Genomic DNA, 25,065 nt, shown 5'->3' on the forward strand with positions numbered 1-25,065 from the left:
CCAAAATAACGACATAAAAGCAGTTTTCTATTCTCTACAACAATTCACAACTTGGACGTGCTGTGAAACTACCAAAGGCGCACATAAAGTCGCCGAAGAAAACGGTATGCCACGTTTTCGGGCAAATAAAAGGCACGTCAATAATCACGATTAAACGATGCTCTTTGGATTTCTGCAAACTGAATGACAAGTATCCGAAGAGGATCCATCAGGATTTTTTTTCCATTCCCGAAAGTTAAAAATTGGACTTGCAGAATTACTTCGGAAGGAAAGCTGAGTCAAATTGGTGGAATGCAAGCAAGGGTGGGAATATCAGTGGATGAGCATAACGTTGTATCCTTCGGAACTCTGTGCTCTCAGTTGCTACCTCCACTGCTGAAGGTGGACGGAGGTCATGTTTTAACCAATGACTGTCTGGCCGTGAGCAGGATATCTCAAAAAGTTATTGACGGATTCGGACGAAACATGGTACGTGAGTTGGGTAGGTGACAAGAACAAGGTGATTCGATTTTGGTTAAGACCCACATCCGGAGGCCTCAGCCTGGCCGCTCATGTCTAAAGACAGAGGTTTAAGGTCATCATTGGTTAAACATAAAATTGTGCCACCTATCTGAATACATTTGCCCTCATCATGAAGGCACCATTTTATATATATTTTTAAAAGGTTAAAAAAAAAAAATCAGAACATTAAAAAAGCTTGAGACGTGTACCTTGGCCCCTTGGCCAAAGCACACAGTTGAACATGACTGTCCTGTTGGCATAAACATGCTCCTCAGCCCAAAGGCTGAAGCACATGGTCAATCAAACACACACATCCTTCACCCCGAAGGGACAGAACGCATGGTCATATGATTGGGCCCCTTCATAGGAGTGAGTCCCCTTGACTTCAACGGCATGCTCTACTGAATTCTGGTTTCGTTATCCCCATTAGGATGGCACACCACATAAATATCTAACCAATGATAACCAGCCATCGTTTAAATGCAATTAGCACCCTCTGGTTTCTCTCCATTTCAGCCAGAGGGTGCCGATTGCACGCACATGCATATATATATATATATATATATATATATATATATATATATATATATATATATATATATATATATATATATATATATATATATATATATATATATATATATATATATATATATATATATATATATATATATATATATATATATATATATATATATATATATATATATATATATATGAGCCTGGAGTTGGCGCAGTGGTTAGGGCAGCAGCTTAGGATCCAAAAGGTCCTGAGTTCAAGCCCCGTTGGGCCACTGAATTAATACACCAGGGGGTTGACTCAGCCTGTCATCCTTCTGAGGTCGGCGAAATGAATACCAGTATACTGGGCCGGTGTATACCCCGGTTGAAATAGGTGTACCATATCCCTGTGTTGTAAGAGGCGACCAGGGTTGCGTCAGGAAGGGCATCCGGCGTAAAACATGTGCCAAATCACTATGCGGATCATATGGATGAACCGCTGTGGCGACCCCAAACGGGAGCAGCCGAAAGAAGAAGAAGAAGAAGAAGAAGACGAAGAAGAAGATATATATATATATATATATATATATATATATATATATATATATATATATATATATATATATATATACATATATATATATATATATATATATATATATATTGTTGCGGTTCTGGAAACTGCATGCCTCCAAGGCAATTGCATCCATCATACAGTTGGCCCCAGACAGTTATTTCATTAATATACATGCAGTTAGACCTTTCCCTCATCAAACGGGACGAAGTGCGTTTTGTGGATCTCATAGTTAAGTCTGATTATATCTCTATCTTTATTCCAACTCTTTTCCTCTTATTCCTGGAATAAATCCAAGCACGCACCGCACCCAGAAGGCCGCTTCTGAAAACCAAAGCAACATCTTCCATGATACGAATGTGTTCTCACGGAGGCCAGAAGATGCATAACCTACACGACAGCTCCGCTGCGAGAATACGGCATCAAGGGCGATAGGAGAATCAAACACTAAACGCCAATGTTGTACAGGACGCAGGAGGCATGTTCTTTTCAACCCATTTCTGCATCTAATATTTATATCCAATCCTTTCCTCCAATCCATGACACAGATCAGGGCCAGCACCACGCACACCACTGCCTGTGAAGATCACCACTGTGAAAGATAACCACATGCACAATGGCGGACCCATGCGCAGCCCCGTGATAATTTATCCTGCTTGGCTGTTTAATTAATACCAGGTGGGATTGACTGCCCGTCATCTTTCCGAGGTCAGCAAAAATGAGTGCCAGCTTGCTGGTGTCCTGTGTCGGAGTGGCCACCCCTCCAGGATTGTGCCCATTAGCCAAGGAGACTGCTGAAGCAGCACCAACGCTCTGCACAGAGTATGGTCCCAATGGATGGATGGATGGATGGATGGCATATGCGTAAACAAAATAAAGCCACAAATGCTGTCATCTCCGGGAATTTATAACAACTGCAATGTATCCAGCGATCCATAAGTTTGTTGATCAGGCATTTGATGATACGAGTGTGGAAAGTGAAAAAAAAAACTTCATCATGAAGAAAACTTTGCGGCCTGTTCCAAGTCAAGGCGTTGTTGAGCAGGCCAAATAAAAAAGGTGATTAATTAAGATCCCAGCGAGGGACAGTGAGGTGACTAAGGATGAGCCTCGATAAAGGATTATTAAATAATGGCGTTAATTATCTTCAAAAGGGTTTTTTTTTTAATTAACCCAAACACCCAATTTTGATTCCTGTACTCCTTTGGCGTTCCCTTAATATGCATGCAAAGTTTCAGACTGTGAGGTTTCATGGTTTTGGAGTTATCGAGGACACACACACACACACTGACCGACACTGACATTTATTATTATAGATGACAAATTTGGTAGAAAAACACATTCATGTATGAATGGCCTCGCACAATATGTGGTGGAGAATCCCTGGCTGGTCCTTGAGAGGTTGTGTATCACCCACCGTTGTTTTCCTTTGGTTGTGTCTGCACTTTTCTGTTATCTCCAGGTACACCATGAATTTCAATTGACACACATGGATCGACAATGGACCCTCTCCGACCTCCCTCAACCTTGGGGAGCTTGGAGCCACTGATAACCTGACAAAACCCACAAAGAAAACACATTATCACAGCACTGCAAATGGATCCCAATATGCAAATAAATCCCAAAATTATGGCCAACACACACACACACACACACACACACACACACACACACACACACACACACACACACACACACACACACACACACACACACACACACACACACACACACACACACACACACACACACACACACACACGTTGAGACCGTACTTCTGTGCTAATTTTATCTGCAACCACTTATCCAATTGACACAAAATTTACATCATCGATGCGACTACTCATGTGGAATGTTTTAATGATAATTATGACGTCATATGTCACGTGGTGTGGCAGCCATGTTGGAAAAAAGATTAAAAAAAAAAAAACTTTGGATCTCTGTAACTCAGAAATCACTTAACGGAAAAAAAAATTGAAACTTGGCACATGCCAAGTGGTTGCCATGGGAAATAAGTTTCATATTTTGATGATGTCATAGCTGGCTTCCCTAACAGCTCAATTATGACATCATAATTGCATATGTGCAACACTTTATCCAATCAGTATGAAAATTTTTGAAGGTCATCTCAGGCTAAATTGAATGGGGGGGGGGGGGGAGGGGAGACGATGACATCATCGGACACGTGGTCGGAATCCATTTTGTTTTGTTTTTTTACATAAAAACCTTCAAAAATCTTCTCCGAAACGGCTGAACAGGAACAAAAAGTTCTCCACCTGTGATGTCGTAGGGCACATGGTTTGGCAGCAATGAGTTTGTGATGTCGCACGTAATGAGGTGTATTTAACCTAAGATGCAGTCTAGGAATGTGGGAAAGGAAACTGAATGTGGGAAAGGAAACTGCGGTGAATTTTTCCAACAATCTCCATTGTAAAGATTAAATTTATAATGAGGTCGGTAAACCTATCTAATATTGCACAGCGTTTGAAAAATTTAAACGTAAAATAAAAATTCTTGACACTGCAGTCTTCAGCTGGAATGGTTCCAGGTGGAGTTCAATGGGTCTGATGACCCTTCCCGTTCAGTTCAAAGCCCCCTTTTGATTTCAGGATAAACCAGGATTTCAAAATTAAAACAAAAAAGTTTTTAAAAATCCAAATACTGTTTAACTGAGTTACTTGTGCTGCTGAACCAGTCGATGTTCAAGTTCATTTATACCCCTATATTGTCTGCAACGTGTCATTGCTATGAAAGACAATTTGAATACCAAGACAGAGATACATTGACCAAGACTAGTGAATTATAGTATCATTGTGGGTTTCATCACAGTAACATTTTGAAGGACACTGTCCACTCGCACAATATCATCAATGGATGTTACGCGTGACAATGGCAGTTATATTCATTCAGTATTTCTGTGCTGCACACCAATGAATATATCACAGGCGGATGCAGTACAAACGTTCTACAGATTGACAGTTGCACACAAATCAATCAGAGCGTTGCAACTTGCTAGCCAACCCAATGCTATCGGGAGAAGTTGCAAGTCCCTTACTTTACCTATGGAGCGAGCCGCTACACACGTACACAATGAGTGCACTCCACTCCCCCTCCACACTGCTCACCACCTCCCCTTTCTTAAATCCTGGAACCACCCTCATTCCATCAGTTGGGAATGCAGAACCTATTGGATACCAGTCCAATGTTCACCCCTACATATCAGCTCCCACCAACCAGAAGTCAGTCCCTATCCAAAACATCCCATAATCAATAGAAACTGTAGTGTGGGGGTACATTTACTTTCAATGTGAGTTTGACTGGGGAGGATTTGGTTTGAGGATCATTTGGCGAAAATGTGCTTGAAGGGTTTCTCAAGAATTCTGGCTTGAGTACGAATCCACAGCCTCCATTCTGTCTGAATCGTCCTTGGTACAACTCCATCTCTTCACCAACCGTCTGCAGGTTTAAGGCCACTGCGGTGACATGAGGAGAAGTCATGACACAGCAAATGTTATCAAGTCACTTAAACTTTGTTGTCCTCGAATGAATATGACATCATCATATTATAGCACAAAGTCAGTGAGGCGTCACCTACCAATCTGGCAACCCACATTCCACATCCCTTGTGGATTGTAGTTGCTTGATAAGACTCGCCCACCAGAAGGATAGGTACGACTCAAGTGTGCAGCATTGTGCTGCACAAAATCAACATCTGCAAAAAAAATTTCAAAAAGGAAAATAGGAGCAGTGAATCAGAACGGTTGAAAATAAGCGCTTTGATATTTTGCTTCGAAATGAAAATTGCGATACAAGATAACGATGTCGTAACTGGGAACATCACGAGATCATGGGATCAAAATGATGCAACACGTGTTGAGCAACACACATCACAGAGGAAATAGGCATCGACAGGACATCCAAAAACAGGACTTGGCAAAATACCGTGATGAATTAACACCGTGACATCAAGGCCTATCACAACGAGACAGTTCATAGAACACATTACCCCACACCATATTCAAACCTATAGTTCAATTCAAATAAAATAATAACGATGGTAAAGATGGTTAGAAAAAGATTCCAGATGTTTAGTGCTATTGAATCATTCTTATACACAACTTCTTCTTTTCCTCCTCTTCCCTTTATAAGGGGTGACATCCGATGGCACCTAGCTTCTGCCTTGCCTTGACCACAATACTCCTCAGCAATCTCCCTCCACTCTCCAACCACCCCGACCTTGCAGATATCCCTTCTCACTCAATCTTCTCATCTCACCCACGGTCTACCTCCTTTCTTCCTACCTTGCTCTCTCAACCTACCCACTCTCTTTGCCATTCTCTCTTCCCCCGTCCGCACCAAGTGTCCAGCTCATCTCCTCCAGCATTTCAACAATCTCCCCATCAAACTCATCTGCACACCAATATCCTCCCTCAGTTCATCCATCCTCCTTATGTCGACCTTCTTCACTCCCGCAACCCTTCCTGACCCAGTCGTTCTCACAAACCTGCAGCCTCTATTGTTGCCTCTCTGTCAGTGCCACCGTCTCCAGACCGTAAAGGTAGGCCAGCCTTACACATGACATCAGAACCTTCCCATCTGCCATTACTCCCTCCACCTTCCTCCACCTGAATCCTCCTTCACACCTCTGCCTCGGACCTTTCCATCCCCGGTCACTGTTCCTCCTCGATACTCAAACCTATTTCCCTGCCTGATCTCCTTCCCCTCTAACCTGATATTCATTTCCTTATTTAACATGTCCCAGAACTGCAACACTGGAGGTTCTTGGAGGTAACAAGAAGGTGTTTTGTGTTCTGCGCTGTTCATGTGTGCAGTTAAATTGAAATAAAATAAAGATTGTAAAAGTCGCATAAATAAATTAATCACTGAAAGTGAAAATAATGTGTGTCCCACTTGGAAAGTTACGGTAAGTAATTGAATAATTGGCAAGATAATGTAAAGAATGATGGAAAATGGTATACTGTAGATTATGTTGAGTACACCAGGTAGGGCTATATTATGAGGTGGCCTATGGTAAAGACATGCCATACCCTTACTTAACCCCTTCTTTCCTTCGCTCGACGAAGCTATGTCACATTAAGGATGAAATCAAGAGCGTTGGTAGAGGTACGCTAACCGAAGCAAGGAATGCCAAAGTTTCGGGTGTTCACCCTTCGTCGGAGCAGACCCTTGATATTTTCATCACTTCCAGGCAGAAGTGGTGATAGATGTCTGGCATGTGGCTGCATCTTCCATCATTAAATGTGTTCCGTACTGCAAGGTTCCTTGCTTACATACAAGGACCCCTCTTACCACTTTACCATTGAGACATTTTGCAGTATGTTTTTGTGGGGAGTTCACCCACCATCGGGCATTCAGGCCAATCAAAGGTGGGGCTGTGGAAGTGACAAAAACATTTACTTATATTTCATTCATATGCAGCACAAGGCTGCAGGACAGCATCATTGGCTGTGGCTGTGGCTGTGGCTGTGGCTGTGGCTGTGGCTGTGCCACTGATGCAATGCCCTCTGCTGGTTAGCACAGGAACTCGAAATTTGCTCAGGGTGCCAGCAATAGCTCAACTACTCTTCACAAAGGACAACATGGGATCTTTAATGTCCACCAACGAATGCTGGCAGACAGGACACCCAGTTTACCATCCATTTGAGAGACAGCAGACATATTGATGAGTCACCCTGCCAGGATGACAGTTTATATAGCTGTGTTGGGATTCAAGTCCAGGCAAGACAGTTTAGAGGCGAGTGTGCATACCTCTAAGAGTCTAAGCCATCCTGTCAGCCCCAAACATTGACTGAGGGAAGATCGTTTACATTGCCTGCTCACATGAAGCTTCATGCGTCCCGCTCTCTTTGCTGCTCATTTTTCTTTTAGCCTCCATGGGGAACTGACGGCTGTTTCCTCAATGCGGGGCGGGGTGAAAATGAGGGATTAGGGCGAAGGGGCCGTACCCCTGTTCCTGAAGTGGTATTTTCATGGCGAGCACAACTTAAGTTAATGGCCTCTGGTCCTTATGTTTGATGAAGAGTTTGGTGGACATCTGGTTGCCGGTTTCTGAAAAGATTTTTAGATCCTCATGGAGGATCTCTAAGTCTTACTGACGTTGTTCTTGTGGACTTTTTTGTTTCACAGCCTACAGTTTTCATCGAAACTTCCTGAAACTTGGCATATATATGTAAAAATTCCCTGCGCAGACAGTAACCATCTCCGATTTTGAAAATTCCTCCTAGAAAAAAAAGTTATGATGTCAAAGCATCTCCACTAATGGAAATCGCCTAAAAAATGATCTCCGAAACTAGGCAAGCTTTTTGAATTTTGTTTGCGGGAATCAATCCGGGTCTGATTATATCGAATCGAACAGGGCATTAGCAGAGATGAATTACCGCACATATGGTACATCACTATGACGTCATATCAATTTTTATGACGTCATTCCTATTTTTTGACATTTTTTTGTTTCACAACCCAGAGTTTTCATCAGATCTTCGTGAAACTTACCATGTATATGCAGAAAGCCCACGCGCAGGCAGTAACCATCTCCGATTTTGGAAATTCTTCAGAGAAAAAAGTTGACGTCATAATATCGCCGCTAATGGAAATCGCCTATACCATTATCTCTGAAACTAGGCAAGCTGTTTGAATTTTGTTTGCGGGAATCAAGCCGGGCATTAGCACAGATAATTTATCGCAAACCTGATACATCACAATGACGTCATATTCGTTTTTATGACGTCATCATTAAGAGGATGAGGATCTTAGCTCATTTAAGCTTGTTGAATAAAGTACCTGAATTTGAGGCAAAATCCCCCTTTTCAGCCTCTTATAGGGGAGCACAATCCCATGAGACCTCACTGTTCTGATGTGTCGCACCAAATTTGTTCCATATCGCTCATGGAGTTTGTGAGGAAAATATGTTTTAGTGAATACGAGGGATTAGGGGAGGGAGGCGGTGGCCCCCTTTCCAGGGGAGATACAGCCACGAGAAGCACAATGGTTAGGGCATTGTCACGATGCCGCATAGCCAGTTTGGCCTGGATCCGGTCATCGGTTTCTGAGAAGATTTATGAATGACATACCAATATTTGGGGCAAACCCCCTTTTCACACCCGATGGATGGGAGGATCTGGATGGGGAGCACAACCCCATGAGATCTTGCTCTCTTAATGCATCATCCCAAATTTGATCCATAATCGGTCAGGTAGTTTGTGAAGATGAGATTTTTTAGTCAAATGTTAACGGACGGCCGGCCACGCGTACGGACGGCCAGCCAGACCCACTCCATGAGCTCATTTTGGAGAAATAACCTAAAAATCGTGTTTGCAAATATATATTTTTTCACATCATAAAGCTTTAGCTAAGCCTTTATGATCTTATAATTATATAGTTAAATAGGACTTAATTTGCGACAAATATGCAACTGTTAATTAGTCCTTAATCCTTTTTTTTCAGAAATTAAATTTACCTTTTAAGAAACAATTCAAAAGACAATTGGGAACGATTATTTTACCACTCTCCCCAGCAAGATGTTTCACTTTGGATTCAGAATACGAGATCATCTCTTCTGGCTTCTGACAGTCTTTAGAATGTTTGAAGCTCTCAAACTTCACGCTCTTCAGGTATGCAATTTCCAGCAGTTCTGGCGCCGTTCTCTATTTCGTGTCCAAAACAATATGTGCAGACAACATCAGGATTCAAAAAACAAACAAACAAACACCTTGTTCAATGTAAAAACAAGTTGCCTTATTTCATCTTGAGATGCAACCATTTGTACTCCCACGGTATTTGTACATTTGTCCAGTATTCAAATCACAAAAATCAATCGGCATCGCAACCTATTCATTCATTAATATCTTCCATTATCTTTTATGGACGCTTTCAACCTATTATTTCAATAGAAATTCCTTTCTTTCAATAGCTTTCAATATTTCAACCTATTTCAACCAACCCAAGCACAGTAACCAGAGAGATGCTGTCATGCAAATTAGTCCACACTTTGTTGAAAAAAAAACAAATATGTGTTTGGTACGAGAAATATAATAAGGATTAATAAAAAGAAAAAATGAAAACAAATCAGAATCAAGCATGGCTGAGTATTTCACCTTCTTTGGCAACTTCGTATCACTTGGTGGTTCATCGTCATCATCATCATCATCATCATTGCTATCAGTCACAGCATCACCCACACTGCTTTCAGTCGGGAGATTAGTTTTGGTCTTTTTTACTTTCAGTAAAAACTTGCCTTTTGCCTCCTGTGAAGAAGAAAGTGTAACTTTTAGAAAATTGCTAAAATGATGATGCAACATGATGTACTGTTTAATAATTTTAAGACGAAACAGATGAAGACTAGTCTTAGCAAAAGATAAAATGTTGAGCTATACAACAGTTAAAATTTCGTTTTTTCATCCTTGTATCCAGACTACAAAAGGAGCCGTGCATGCGTGCGTCCGTCCTTCCGAGTTCCACCCATTGGTTGTGCAACTTACCTGACTTTACCCGCAATTTCTCTACTCTGGCCACCGTTTTGGTGCTTACTCCGATGCGAAGTCAGACATCTTCGAAGCTGTCACATTCACAATGCCATCCCTATAAGTTTTCCCTTCAGTGTAAAATGACAAATGTGACAGTTTAAAGGATTTTGAGCCGATAGGTGTCATGGGTCTTGTGAAGAACGGCCTCAGCAATCGAGGCAGCGTTCTGTTGCTTATACACCACCCAAATAACTATGTGGCATTCTCGAATGCAGTACTTTTACTTTGGAGGTTATGCACGTCCTTGCTATTTTCTCTACCTATTTTCTTTTAAAATTGTGAGTTGGACAGGCGACTGATGGGTTTCTGTGAAGTCGGTGATAGCATGATAGGAGAGCGGAAAGCGTTAAATATTCTGCTGTTGGGAATGCCTATTTGCTTGTATTAGTGGAAGGAGGGTGATGAGGAGGGAAGGGGGAAGAAGAGTGAAGATGGGACAGATTTGGACGAGAGAGGGGGGTTGAGGATTTGTGGTGTGGGGGAGGGGTGGGGAGAGGTTTGATGACTCAGGGTTTGGAGGGGAAGGGGGATGACTTAGGGTTGGGAATGGGGGGGGGGAAGCAAAGATGGGACAGAGGTGGGAGGGGGGGTTGAGACTTTGAGAGAGAAGACTTTCTATATCGGGGGTGGGGGCAGGGTTGGAGGAGTTGTCAGAATTGCATGTGCAAGTTTACTCACAGTAAAAATGGGATTGGTCACAGGTGTGTCTATGTGTGTGTGTGTATGTGTGTGTGTGTGTGTGTGTGTGTGTGTGTGTGTGTGTGTGTGTGTGTGTGTGTGTGTGTGTGTGTGTGTGTGTGTGTGTCAGTGTAAGGGGGGGGGGTGATTAAATCACCCTGCGGGTAATGTGCCAGTATTTTATGAAAGGTGGAGGCTCATGGAAGAGCAGTGTGAATGAGGGTTTAAAGGCAAAAATGGAAGAAAGACCAGAGCAGCAAACTATGGTCTGAAGGGCAAGCTCCATCCTTATGGAGCTAAAGGTTTTTCCCCAATAGCACCCACTCCCCGCTGACCCCCTCCCCACCAGTCTCATAGCGCAAAGCACTCTCCGATTTTTCCCATCGCCGTCGTCCTCGGCATCCTCATTGCTAAGAACGTTAACTTTGCTTCTCGAGGTCTTCATGCCCCGTCAGTGTGCTGGGCAATAGTATACAATGTCGTCAGGAACTTTGCGTCTCAGTCATAATTGGAGGGAATAACCAATCAGCTCTCACCGAATCATTTACCCCAGGTGGCTAGGATTATCAAATAAATTAACTCCCATGCTCTTCCAGTCAATGAAAGCTGCATAAAGCAATCATGAAAAGCTACACAAGGTAAGCCCTTCACCGTTTCAAACCCTACTTGGGTTCTTCTATAGTTGCAGACATTCACATGCAGTACATACATGAGAATCCCAATGCTACACACCCTCTCAACCACCAGACCAGTTTCAGACACTTTGTCCATTCACAGCTTTCGACTTTACCAATCATCTTGATTTGTCCACCTGTAATCTTCTGCTCTATCATCAGGACCATGACCTTTCACCATCTGCTACTCACTGTAGCCATGTTTAAAATTAACCTGTTGTCATAAAATTGGAAACGACTTAAAAACATACTTTAATTTGTCATGAGAAATATGGAAGTTATGACAAATCAAATGGTCGCCTCCGATCGATAATGGAGCAGATTTGACTCGGCTCAAATTTAAATCTACCGCACTCAATTCCCTTTGACCTTCAAGAATTTACTCACACGGGTACTTGCCGAATTGGCAATCAAGAGCAAAAATGAATTGATAGGCAACAGAATACATCGAGGCTATAATTGTCTGGGTGATATCAACGAAAGAGTGATGCCTGCAACCGTAAAGATCACTTGCATAATCAGAAACGATACCAAAACAAATGCACGTATTATAAATCACATTTATTGGTGAAGCACTTTATCAAGTCAAACGCCGTCACTCACTTTTGGTGAAGGGAGGCAAGTAATCTTCTCAGGAGGAATAAGAAGTTTATCTCCCAGAATTTTGCGTATTTGAGTCGCCATGACCTTCTGTTGTTGCATCCCACAGTGATTCTCAATGGATAGGATCACCGGGTAGTCACATTTCTGGAAATCAAGCACAAGAGCATTCACCACTAACACAGGAAGAGAAATTACACACTACCTCCGCATGAACGGTTTACATTCTCTTCGTGACCGGGACAGAATGCAAACTGATGGTCAGAGTACAGACTGTACGTTGCTTGTAATTAGAAGTAATCTCGATGGTATGTGGTTCATAGGAACTGCTGTTGCACTCTTTTGTGGGAAGGGAGTGATAGTTGTGTTTTTGCTCCATTTTTGTGGATGGGAGTGATGTTTCCTGACTTCCATGCCGATGGGAGGTCGCCAAAGGAGGAGAGACCAAATAGGGCAGACGAAGGGGAAGAAACAATGTCAGAGGAGGATTCCAAAACATGGGCACTGGTGCCGTCTGGACCTGGATCTGGACCGAAGTAAGGTCAAGGCCGAACAGAACTTTCTCTACCTTCTCAGGTGAGAAGGATGCAAAGTACAGTCAACAGTGGGTACGAGGGGGTTGGATGGGGGGACAGAACGGGATGGGTTGGATACACGAGATTTGGAGGAAATTCTGAGCAACAACCTTAATTGAGGAAAAAAAAAAACAACATCAAATGGATCGACAATATGAAATGTATGCAGTACAGCATTTTGTTTGTCCAAATAAACTACTTGCAAGTTTTAGTTTGTCGGTGTGATACCCAATGTTCACATCTACAAATGTATGTCATACACAATTAATTGGCCAATCAGAAGTAACGAAAGTTGGACTATGTATGCTTTGACTACCATTATAGGCATTGGCAGAAAATAAAGTTCGGAGCATTTTATTAATTATTCTTGTGTGAATAAAAGTGTTTTCATCGAGTTATAGTCACTTTGGGTATTGTAAAAACAGAGAGAAAAAAAAAATGATTCACCCTGAAAGCCTCCTGCATGATGATTTCCAAAACGGCCTTGAAAGGCACTTCCGAAGTGAACGTGCAGCCATGATAAATCACAGGCTCACCATCCTTGCCATCCTGACAATCGAGCTCCACACAGCGGCAGCCTGCATGGAATGCCCTGTTTGGCAGAGGTGAAAAAGAAGTTCATTTCTCCAAACGTGTGGAAGTTCATGATATCACTGATTTAAAAAAAAAAAAAAACACTTTTGAAGTCAAAATTTATTTCAACAAACCTCTCGAAGAGCATCAACAGGGTCAACAGGGTCATCAATAGACATGAGATTATTTCCCATAACACATAATTTCTGCCGGAAACCTTCAAACTGTTAAGACTGAAAGCAGCATTGCCAAATTGATCCTGTTTGTGCCATTTTGACGCATTCTTACAATTCACTTTCAGCACGAAAATAGCAGACGCCATGATTACCTCCGCCACCGAAGGTCGACGGAGGTTATGTTTTCAGAGCACGATATCTCAAAAAAGCTATGGATGGATTTGGAAGAAATTTGGTGGACAGGTTGGGTGTGTGACAAGGACGAATTGTTTCGATTTTGGTGGCGATCCAGATCCGAATACTGGAATTTTTTTAAAAGTGATTCTTCACCATTGAGCGATAGGGCCAAAAAATGATACATAGCACGATATCTTAAAACGTTACGGACGGATTCAGATGAAACGTGGTGGATGAGTCGGGTGTGTGACAAGGACAAGCCGATTAGATTTTTGGTTCAGATCCGGATGCAGATCCAGCCTATCAGTGGGATAAAAAACGTAAACTGTTCAGCCTTGGTGGAGGTATGTGCTCTACCGAGTGCCATTGTCGTTCTGCATGTGTCTGTTGTTGCAGGCAGCACTCTACTCATATGACAATGCGTCGCAGCAGGTAATAGCTTTTCAGAAAATGATAAGTTTTTTTGTTTATGTTAGTGATTTGGCAGCACCTCATCATAATTCTATGGAAAAGCTCCCTCAACATCAGATTGGAGAATAATATCAGCAAATTCAGATCTGAACTCAAAGAAACTCAATCTCAGAATGTTGTTGCTCAATATGCACAAGTTGCATCAACTTGGTAATTCTGCTCCTCCATCTATACATAGTGTATAATATCCCAATATCAATAAGTGCAAGAAGGGACACAGATTCAGGCCCACGATTGTGAGGTCTGCTTCACGACATGGCATGCAATGTCTTCGTATGTTGTATACTACTGGAGGTGCAACAAATACACTTGGACCATCATAGGATGATGAGTCGAAATTTCCTGGAGACCATGCCCGACATGATGTATTCATTCAAAATAAATGACAGCTCATGGTAAACCAAGAAACTCTGATCAAAGTAAAGTGTCAAAAAGTCTTGTAAAAAGGTGTTTTGTGAGTATTCATTAACATTTCATTTTCTGATCCGGTGCAGGACAACAATCTATATGCAGTAAATAAACACCACTCTGTGTGTCTGTGTATGTATATCCCTCTCTCCCTCTCGCCCTCTCTCTCTCTCTGTTCCTTATGCACGCAACATCTTTTAAGTTACAAACTCCAAACTCAGGGAATAAATACAACTTTGTGTGTGGAGTAACATAGGTGATGTGTTCACACCCTCACGCGGGGGTGTGGAAGGGGTGGAAGGGGGGCAGCCAGGTGGTGGTGGCAGAGGGTATTACAATTTCCTTTTTTACCTGGGCAATGCTGAGCTTAAAGCATTCTTTGCACAGGTAAATTTGTCCTCCTTCCCTTCTCCCTACATCCCCAAAAACTGAGGGGCCTGTCAAGGCCTGTCGTCGTGTGTGAGACATTTCTCGCGGGAAGGGACATCAGGACGAATGGAGGGCAAAGGGAGAGGAGAGAGGGATGTGAGGATGAGGAAGAGGGTGGTGGTGGAGGGATTAAAGCACTCTATGCAAGGGTAAATTGGTCTTGCGCCCTTTCTCCTTCTCACGCAAATTCCAGGGACCTGTCAAAGTGGGAAAAATAATAACCAGAGGGAGCCGGGGATATCGTGTGAGGGAAACATTTCTAGCAGCAAGGGACGTCAGGCCGAGGTGAGGGGGATGGGAGAGGAGGTGGAAGCTACAAACTCCGAACTCAAAGTGAAGATACAACTTTATGAGGGAAGTAACATGAGCGATGTGGTCGTGTCCTCAGAGGCTGTTTTGAGTTCGCAAAGTGATGCTCGTGACCAATATAGCAATTTTTGACAAATAGGACAAATTGGACTGTCAGAGAAGTGACAGGTAGGCTCTGCTAGTTCATTTTATTTCAACATATATATATATATATATATATATATATATATATATATATATATATATATATATATATATATATATCAGTGAAAAGTATTTGATGTGGGGAAGCATTATCCAAGAATACAATTAGTAGTACCAGTAAAACAGCTATTCTGTTTCTGGAGGACAACATGTTGTGTGTGTGTGTGTGTGTGTGTGTGTGTGTGTGTGTGTGTGTGTGTGTGTGTGTGTGTGTGTGTGTGTGTGTGTGTGTGTGTGTGTGTGTGTGTGTGTGTGTGTGTGTGTGTGTGTGTGTGTGTGTGTGTGTGGGGGGGGGTAACATAATCAGGGGCGATGGGTGGATTACTATTTCTTCTTGTCTCGCCCACCGTACAGCTGGAAATAGGGTTTTGCCATCGTGTGTGTGTGTGTGTGTGTGTGTGTGTGTGTGTGTGTGTGTGTGTGTGTGTGTGTGTGTGTGTGTGTGTGTGTGTGTGTGTGTGTGTGCGTGTGCGTGTTGCATCCACTGCAGTTGTTCACTTGTGCCAACAAGAAATGTTAGGAACCAGACACCTCCCATCCACAGATATTTCTCGTAATTCCTATATTTCCGTGAGAGATTTTCATTCAGGACCAGAACAACTCTGGTAAACCATTTTGAAATTGCCACTCTTTCGTCAAAATGCTCAAAATTATGTCAAAAAGACCATTTGAATGAAAGATTTCTCATGAGCAATGGCAGGTTAAAAGTGCCCATCAAGCGGACCTGAGTCACTGAAAACATGGAGTATATGCGCAAACAAAAGGCCTCATTTAGCATTAATACGTCATTTTGAAAGTTGCATATTGACCGACAAAATTCTGCAGAAGTGTCGCAAATGGCAAGTTTATGTTTTATTGAGAGAGAGAGGTCAGTAATCCTCGTACTTCAGAAAGTTTCATATTGAGGTCCATGAAGAATCAAAAAGCATAAATTTGCTGTAAGGGTTTAAAAATATGTAAAAGATTACTCTCAGGTTAAAAATCAAGTTAATTAGTCAGAATTTCCATATCCATCCATCCATTGGGACCATACTCTGTACAGAGCGTTGGTGCTGCCCAAGCAGTCTCCTTGGCTATTGGGCACAATCCTGGACGGGTCACCACTCCGACACAGTGTACCAGCATGCTGGAACTCATTTTGCCGACCTCAGAAAGATGAACAGGTCGAGTTAACCCCACCTGGTATTAATTCAACAGCTGAACAGGATTTGAACTCAGGACCCTCGGATCCCAAGCCCATCACCCTGGCCATTAAGCCAACACCAACCCAAAATTCCTCATCATAAGATATTCAATTATTGAGCCCCGTGTTGAAAACCACCGGTCAACGGTTAGTTTCTACATATACAGCATGACAGAATAGTTAAATAAATGAATGTGAAAATAAATTAATACGATAAATAAATGCAACAAATATGGGGATAGATCATTATAATTGATTAAAACAATCACAAACAGAAATCATTAAATAAATAAATAAATAAATAAATAAATAAATGCAAGAATTATACAAACTTCAAGTAGGCATCGGTGCGACTGCTCCCAATGAGCTGGCCTTCCATCAGGTAAGTGTTATGAGATGAGAAGATGAAGTAGTGATTTAGAGGTTGGCTCATGTCCTGGTAGACATTGGCATGTTCCACGTTGAAGACAGACCCATCGGGAGAGAGGAGGTATCCAATAAATGCATCCCGTGTAAGAATACGGTTTTGCTTTGCTGTCACACATTAAGAGAGTGCAGTCATGATTTATATTTTACACATTCCTGACATTACAGAGTAGTGCAAAATAAGTTATTGTTTTAATCAAGTTTTACTCATTTAAAATGTCAAAAAAAGGGATTCAACTCGAGAGTTTGTAAAACACAGTGTTGAAGTACATACTTCAATTTAAATGAAATAATAATTTTAAAGATCGTTGTTTTAAAAAAAAAAAAAATTCAGGAAGTTTAGCACAAGTGAAGCAGTCTTATAAACCACCCAATTTAACATGTCTAATACTGCTAAACAGAAGGGTTTTGGAAGTAACAAAAAGGTGATTTGTGTTCTACAGTGTACAAGTTTAGATTTCAATTTAAATAAAATAAAGATTGTAAAAGTAGTATGAATAAATTGAGTCCGAAAGTTTGCCGCCGATGATGCAGTGTCGAATACACCATTCCATACAAGAAGTTGCATATGTCCTTTCTGAAGTCGATAAAAACAGAAAGTTTCCTGTTTGGAATGATTAGTCTCTCTCCAAAGGGGATGCAAGACTGTTGCAACATGTGTGTGTGTCCATGTCGATATGTTTTCGCTTTTAAAATGGTTTTCTCTTTAACCGCTTGTCTGATCGATGCAAAGCTTTAAACATAAGAGGATGAATAATATTTTATTGATAACTCTGACTCATATGGCACATGGTATGGCAGTCATATTGGATTGAAGGGAAAAATTTTGACATCTTCCTGAAACCGCTCAAGAAAAAAAAAAATTGAAATTTGGCATTTGTCATCAACTCACCATGGGGGTGTATAGGGTGATCACGATGACATAATCGGTGAAGCGGTATTCCAGCCACAATTTGTTGAATCAAAATCCTTATCCAAAAAACCCTGAAACTTCAAATATCTGACCTATGAGCCGATGTGAGTGAAGAATTAAATTTATGACGGCATCAGTCACGTGGTCTGGTGGCCATATTGAATTGAATATAAAAATGTAAAAAATCTTCTTCTCCAGAACAGCTTACCAGATTGCTGTGAAACTTCATACATATGATCGACTAGCCATGGGAATACATTTTTAATATTTTTTTCATATTCATTTTCATTGAAGCAATTTAGCCTGAAGGTGCACAAAAGTGGTCGTTAAATATCCTCATAAGCAATGAGTAAACAATAAAGCTATGGATAATGGCAATGTAAGTGACATAATAGGGTGCATGGATGATGTGAATACACGTGACATAATATGATGCATGGATGATATGAGTATATGGGTCATTAATAGCAGTGGGCCATAAGAGTAGCATGTTCAGTTAACGTTGGCATTTTTGTTCAGAATGAGCACACAAGGTGAGACTATGCGCTCTACAAGTGCCGTTCTACTTTTCAATTTTGTTTGACTGGTAGACAGATAGACAGAGAAAAAAAAATTATCTCACTCCTCTCTGGACATGCACAACTGGGACAAATTCACAGCCAAAGTACTGCTAAGTCACAGGTTTATTTTCCACCTTATGTTCTGATTTGTGTTCAAAACATAACATTCAATTTCAAACATTCCATTTAAATAAGTTGTTCCTCGATCATATACTGCCACTTACAGACAGACGGATAGACAGACATGGACTAATTTCCTAACCCTACTTTTTGCTTCGTGTGCGCGAAGTAATGAAGTTTCCCCTTCCCCACTCTCGCCGACAGCGCAACCCGTACTTTTCAGGTATTAGTTATTTAACTTGCTTTACGATTGAAAAATGGCACTTGCGCGAATAAAACGTCAGCACAAAGGGAGCTCATGAATATTGGATCACCATCACAGCACAACAGTTTGAAATGGGAAATGCAAACAACCTATATTACAAAAACAATTTCAGTGGAGTGTGAAGAAGTTCAGCAAAGAAACTAGTGTCGAAAAAGAAAAAAAGAAAACGAAAGCAATAGCCAGGAAGACTGTAGCATGATCCTCCATAACATGAAAACAAAGTTTATAACTCATTATAGAGTTTGAATAAAGTCAGAAAGCCTCATCAGAGTTATGAATCTTACATCGCACAGAATAAGACACACAATGTGTCCCAATAATTAGACATGCCAGTTGGGTTTCAGAAAAATGTGGACAAAAGAAATAGTTATGTATCATGCTTGTGCATAAAAGTAAATAATGACAAAAAATAATAAAAAGAAAATGAATTTACAACTTCAAAGAAAACGCTTAAAAGTTAACCTGGTAGGAGCAAAACAACCCACAACAGCCCACACAAACAAAACAACCCACAAATGACCGTCATTATAGCCTCATGTAATAGAAATAGAGTAAGAGATCAATCAAAAGTGAACCTAATAAGCAGACACACTTGTTGACCAAAGGCTGATACAAATTGAGAATGAGCATCACATTCATTTAACCATCACCATTGAAGAGCTTTCCACACACATCATGATGGACCATCACTCAAAAGGGGCAGGTGTAAATTTTGCATGGATTTTGGACTATTTCACATTAACACCTGTGCAAAGGTGTTTAAACCACAAAAACTTCTACTGGTAAAGACAGAAAGAAGCAAAAGTAAAAAGTGTGGAGGTTTAGCAAAAATCTATAAAACACCCACTTGTGATCTTCTATATATTGCGAACTGTGGTGTCTGTCCGTGTGTCGTCTGTCTCCCGTTCATGGAAAGCTCACAAAGCACGTGTGCAAAGCTCAACATTCACTTTTGAAATGACAGGAGAACAGGCATGAATAATGTTGATGCCAAACTTTATTTTGCAAGAAGAATATTCTAAACTCATATGAGACAAACTGAGCCCTCAGTTGTTGCACATATATTGTGCTGTTGTTGTTGTTGTTGTTGTTTTTGTTGTTGTTGCACAACAACAGTGGATGGGAAAAGTAACTCAGAGCTTTGGCTCTGATAGTCCATGAGCCAGTAGGGTTGGTCGGTACCATCTGGGGGGAATAATTCTCAGTGATTTTTGGCAAGGTATACAACCCTAGAGTTGTAAAATATGTGATGGTATTGCATTGGTGGTATCTTTTTGTGTGTTATCACCCTGTTTATGTGCCTTCCCTTAAATAAGCTTTTGTGCAAAATGGCCAGTACAAGGAAAGACATCCTACTTCAACTTAACAACATTTTTTTTATCAGTCAAACATTAACATTGAAATTTGTCTCACCTTTTGCGAGGATCATTTACTTCTCAACAAAAAGTGCTAAACATGCCGAGATTGAAAGGTATGTCATTGGTGACACATATATCGTTGTCTATTTCCTGTGTGATAAATCATACCGCCTTTAGAAAATTATTTGTCTATCATTTCCTGTGGAAAGTAAATAAAAGTTCTGGAACAATATAATTACATGGGTGTTTAGCAAATTTATTAAGAAATCCAAAAATCTAAATTTATTTTTTGTATGTTGTATGTTCAGATCAGTATAGTAAACAATGTTACCCCACCACCCAAATTAAAAAATACCTAATTTGGATGGATTTATATAGTTTGGTCAATGTCATGATATTTTCAACTGTTGTTATTGAGGGATACTTTCCAAGAATCAAACAAAGGTAAATGATAGCATGTTCATGAACAAGATGACTGTTTTTTTCCCTGTAATCTCTCAAACTACACAGAATTTCAGGGATTTAGAGACTCAATAATGCACATGTGAAGGTATCAAACACCCGAATGACACAAGAAAAACCAATAAGACAGGAGCAAGATGGTTAATCATGTGCAATCTGATGAATGAGTCAAAGGTGAAATGAATGAGTCAAACAATCTTCTGTTGTTGGGCATAAAATTACAGAATAGAAACAAAAATGTGGTGTTCCACACTAACAAGGCCATTACCTCGGCCCAATGTGTTGCTGATAAACACATTGTCTTATGAACCAAAGACAGGTCCTTTATAATTTCTAAGACATCTCTGATCATATGCACTTATTGTAAGTGATATAAAATGTTTAAGATGAATTTAAAAATCATTATCATTATCTAGTTCTTCAATATCCTCATCTAAACTTTCCCCATCGTCTGACACATTTTGGTAGAAAAACACACGGTTTCAGAACAGTTTCTTTTGGGATGGGGTTACTAAACGGCTAATAACACACAAAAGGCTATCACCAATGCAATGCTATCACATAGTTTCTGACTATCGAGATGTATTCCCTGCCAAAAACTATGATGAGTATTATTCTCCTTGGATAGTACTGGTGGCTAAAAATTACTGGGTCTAGCTCATGGCCTATGAGTGAAACCAAGAGTGAAACACAATTAAAAAATTTTAAAGTCCATTAAATAATTTAAATTGATAGATTAACATAAACTTTGTGTGTCACTAGGGACAGGTATTTGTGCTTGCAAGTGATAAGACTAATAAAAACGCTTTTAAACCATTCATTTAAGAAACCCCTTCTATATAGAACTGTGGCAGTTACGTTTGTAGATGTGCATCAGTTACATTTGTAGATGTGCATCAGTTACGTTTGTAGATGTGCATCAGTTACGTTTGTAGATGTGCATAAGTTACGTTTGTAGATGTGCATCAGTTACGTTTGTAGATGTGCATCAGTTACGTTTGTAGATGTGCATCAGTTACGTTTGTAGATGTGCATCAGTTACATTTGTAGATGTGCATCAGTTACATTTGTAGATGTGCATCAGTTACATTTGTAGATGTACATCAGTTACATTTGTAGATGTGCATCAGTTACGTTTGATGATGTGCATCAGTTACATTTGTAGATGTGCATCAGTTACATTTGTAGAACTGCGGTCATTGCATTTGTTGAAATATCATCAAAACTGCTTAAATTTGGTGTGGGTGTCAAGAATGTTTAAAGCTGTACCTGTACAGTAATGAATGGGAAGCATGAATGAAGGCATGCAAAGGGAAGCAGATGACTGACCGTATCAGCATTTTTAGTTTTTCTTGATATATTCAGTAAATTAGGAAAGCTTATTGGTGCCCAGTATCCACATAAAGCTCACCGTTCTCAAAGGACTCGTACTTCTCCAACATTCTTGCTACCAAGTCGGTGCCTCCAGATTCCTCTCCCTGCTCCTCGCTCAGGAAACTTGAAAACTCTTCATAGCTCAGATTGCTTTGTTCCACACTGGTCTTTTTAATAAAGCCATCAAACAGCTCTTCTAGGTCTTCTCGCCTTTTCAACTCTTCGAACAGCTGCTTAAACTGTTTTTTCTTGAGCGTCCCCCTTTTTTTCTCATCCAATTTCTCAGGGAAGTGAGGGGAAGGACAGATTTGAAAGTTTGCCGTTAGACAGGAAACATCAACACAATTTCAAGTGACATTTGTTAATGTCACAACAAATGTTACGACAAAACAGAAAGTTTCCAATTACGAAAATTCCTTCAGGTAAAAACAATTATGTGGAACCTCGGGATGAGACCGGTTTCACTGTACAATATTCTCAAAATCGAAACGATACATCTTTTTTGAAGAAGAAAATGCAAAAGTGATTCATCAAATAAGCCTAACCCATCATGATACTCCAAGACAAGAAGAGTCTCACCTGGAATAGATTCCATGTTTGCTCCTTGTCGGCATTCAGAAATGTCAAAGCTTTCTGAACGTCCTCGAAGCTCATTTCCTCTGTATCTCCAATATTTGGAGACATGAATAAAAGGTCAAAGAATACAATGAAATATTAACGCGTCAAACAGAGAGACAAAGCATCCTTTTATACGAGCAACCACGTGACTCTAACTCCACATTTTGTTGCATTGTTTGTAGGCCTAACTTTTTGATGTTGAACTAGAAAGGCACTCGGTAGAGTGCATACTTCCACCAGGCTGAACAGTTTATGTTTTGTATCACAATGATAGTCCGGATCTGGATCCAGACCTTAAATACAATCGAATTGGCTTGTTGTTGTCACTTACCCAACACATCCACCAAGTTTTGTCATAATCTGTCCACAACTTTTTGAAATATCATGCGACATATCGTTTTTGGCCCCATCTCTCAATGGTGAAGACTGCTGCCAATTAGCAGAACCAAGACTCGTCACCTACCCATGCAAAGTATAGTTCAAACTTGCTTTGTCTGAACATTTATTGATGTTAATAATGAAAATGTTTCTGTCCAAATCTATTTTTGCTTGACCCGCACTGCCCGGGTGCTCGGCGATTAATATGATGCCATTTTAAATTTTGTGCAACCCGTGGTTTGGGAGGAGATGCAAAAATTACACACAGACACCGACCGGATCTTATTATACACGACATTATTTTGATGATTTGAATAATGAAAATAAATAACGAGGTTATTTTTTCTGATGATGAAAAATCCCAGTAAATTAAATCGAAATGGACAGACATGGTTCAGAAAACACATGGCAAAATTTATTTTGGTTTTGTACTGAAGAATTATCTCCTTTTGAAAAAGTGATTGAAAAATAACAAGAAAAAGAGCGATCAGAGATTAGAAACCCTTGCCAGGATTTCTTTTGAGTGGTGTATTTTCATAGGTTTTCAGGTATATCCAATATGGCTGCCAAACCATGTGACCTACGATATCAAATATGTGAGTGACTCTTTTGTTCCTCATGGATAGGCGGTCATATGTGTAAAGTTTCACCTCGATCTTTTCAGCCATTTCAGAGAAAAAAATTTTTTGAAGGTTTAAAAAAAACCAACAACAAAAAAACAATATAGCTGCTGAATCATGTGACCGATGACATCATCAAAAAAATTTCTGGACCATTTCATCATCCCAAGATGACCCTCAAATTTTTCACACTGATCGGATGTAGCGTTTTACAAATGCAGTTATGATTTCATAACGAGGGCACCTATGATATCATTAAAAAAAAAACCATCACACTCATTCCCCACGAGGAGTACTTCCCGTTTGCCAAGTTTAAATTTTTTCCTTCGTGCGGTTTCGGAGATACAGAGGTCCAAAGTTTTTCCGTTTTTATGATTGATTTATGAGGAACAGAAATGAACAAACGAGGTGTGTGTGCGTGCGTGCATATGAAATGGATCAAGTTGATTGTGCCCGCCCCCCCCCCCCCATTTCAAATTAATTTATGGACGTGCCTCCATCACGATGAAGTCATTGGGGATAAATAAGCACACCAAATTCTTGGTGACGGCGACGTTAACGTTGACGTTAACATTAGTTTGTGCCCACCAAATTTGCCTCCATTCTCAAGTCTAATTGGTGAAGTTTAACTCTGGCATAACAAGGCCCAGGTCCTTTAGGATCAGACTCAGTCACGTTACAATTATCTTATGGACTCATATAGTACCATACATCCAATACGGCAGCTGACAATGCTAAGAGTTTGTTTGTCTATAATAATTAATTGTATGCACATCTTCACAAATGCTTTTTCAAATTGATTTGACATCACTGGTTTGATATAGCATGACATCATTTCACCAATTTTAAAAACACCTTTCAAATCCACCTTCGACGCATTTCAACATTTTCTAACAGAGGTTAAGGTGTGGATACGATTCTGCCAGAGCAGAATTTTGCTGGATTGTTCCAGAAAGGCAACGCAGGCCGTTTATCCAGTGTTGGGCATTTTCCTTCGAAGGGGCAATCACGCTGAGCGTTTTCTGGTTCCCGCTAAAGATCAATGAAAAAGCCCTGTCATCCAGTGCTGCTTCCTTCCCTTTCCCAGCATCTGTTGTGTTTTTCTCAACAAGCTGGCGCAATGAATCAGTCTGGCACCCATCCTGCACATCAATCAAGTCCTGAATCCTGTCTGATACATCCAAGGAACAGCTCGAGGTTTGAACATGACATTATTCAATGTACCAGAATTCTGAACATAAATGCAAACAATTCCAAAGAACCAATTTGTACCTTTCTTTTAGCAAAAAAAAAAACAACAAAATCCATGCTTTCCCCACCCCCAACAAGAAAACACCGTAATGTATCAGACCCAATGTACTTAAAAATTAGTTTAAAAATTATAAAGTCTACAAT

The 25,065-nt window shown here is 40.5% G+C and overlaps 1 protein-coding gene across 2 annotated transcripts in view; it reads right to left on the reverse strand.

Moving 5' to 3' along the window:
* LOC147029453 (1-phosphatidylinositol 4,5-bisphosphate phosphodiesterase delta-4-like) overlaps window positions 1–25,065 on the reverse strand; it is a 79,561-nt gene that overhangs the window by 1,968 nt on the left and 52,528 nt on the right. For both annotated transcript variants that reach the window (XM_085872508.1, XM_085872507.1), the window contains exons 3-13: window positions 24,584–24,841; window positions 22,634–22,734; window positions 22,092–22,335; window positions 16,909–17,110; window positions 13,094–13,238; window positions 12,075–12,218; window positions 9,691–9,840; window positions 9,099–9,240; window positions 5,172–5,288; window positions 4,877–5,049; window positions 2,994–3,129 (exon numbers count right to left, since the gene is read on the reverse strand). In XM_085872508.1, coding sequence (XP_085728634.1) covers window positions 2,994–3,129; window positions 4,877–5,049; window positions 5,172–5,288; window positions 9,099–9,240; window positions 9,691–9,840; window positions 12,075–12,218; window positions 13,094–13,238; window positions 16,909–17,110; window positions 22,092–22,335; window positions 22,634–22,734; window positions 24,584–24,841 — 1,812 coding nt within the window. The remainder of the gene's footprint in view (window positions 1–2,993; window positions 3,130–4,876; window positions 5,050–5,171; window positions 5,289–9,098; window positions 9,241–9,690; window positions 9,841–12,074; window positions 12,219–13,093; window positions 13,239–16,908; window positions 17,111–22,091; window positions 22,336–22,633; window positions 22,735–24,583; window positions 24,842–25,065) is intronic.

The sequence above is a fragment of the Eptatretus burgeri genome, chromosome 3 (genome assembly GCF_056783735.1).
Source record: "Eptatretus burgeri isolate ZD-2024b chromosome 3, Ebu_testis_v1, whole genome shotgun sequence".
NCBI classification, from domain to species: Eukaryota; Metazoa; Chordata; class Myxini; order Myxiniformes; family Myxinidae; genus Eptatretus; species Eptatretus burgeri.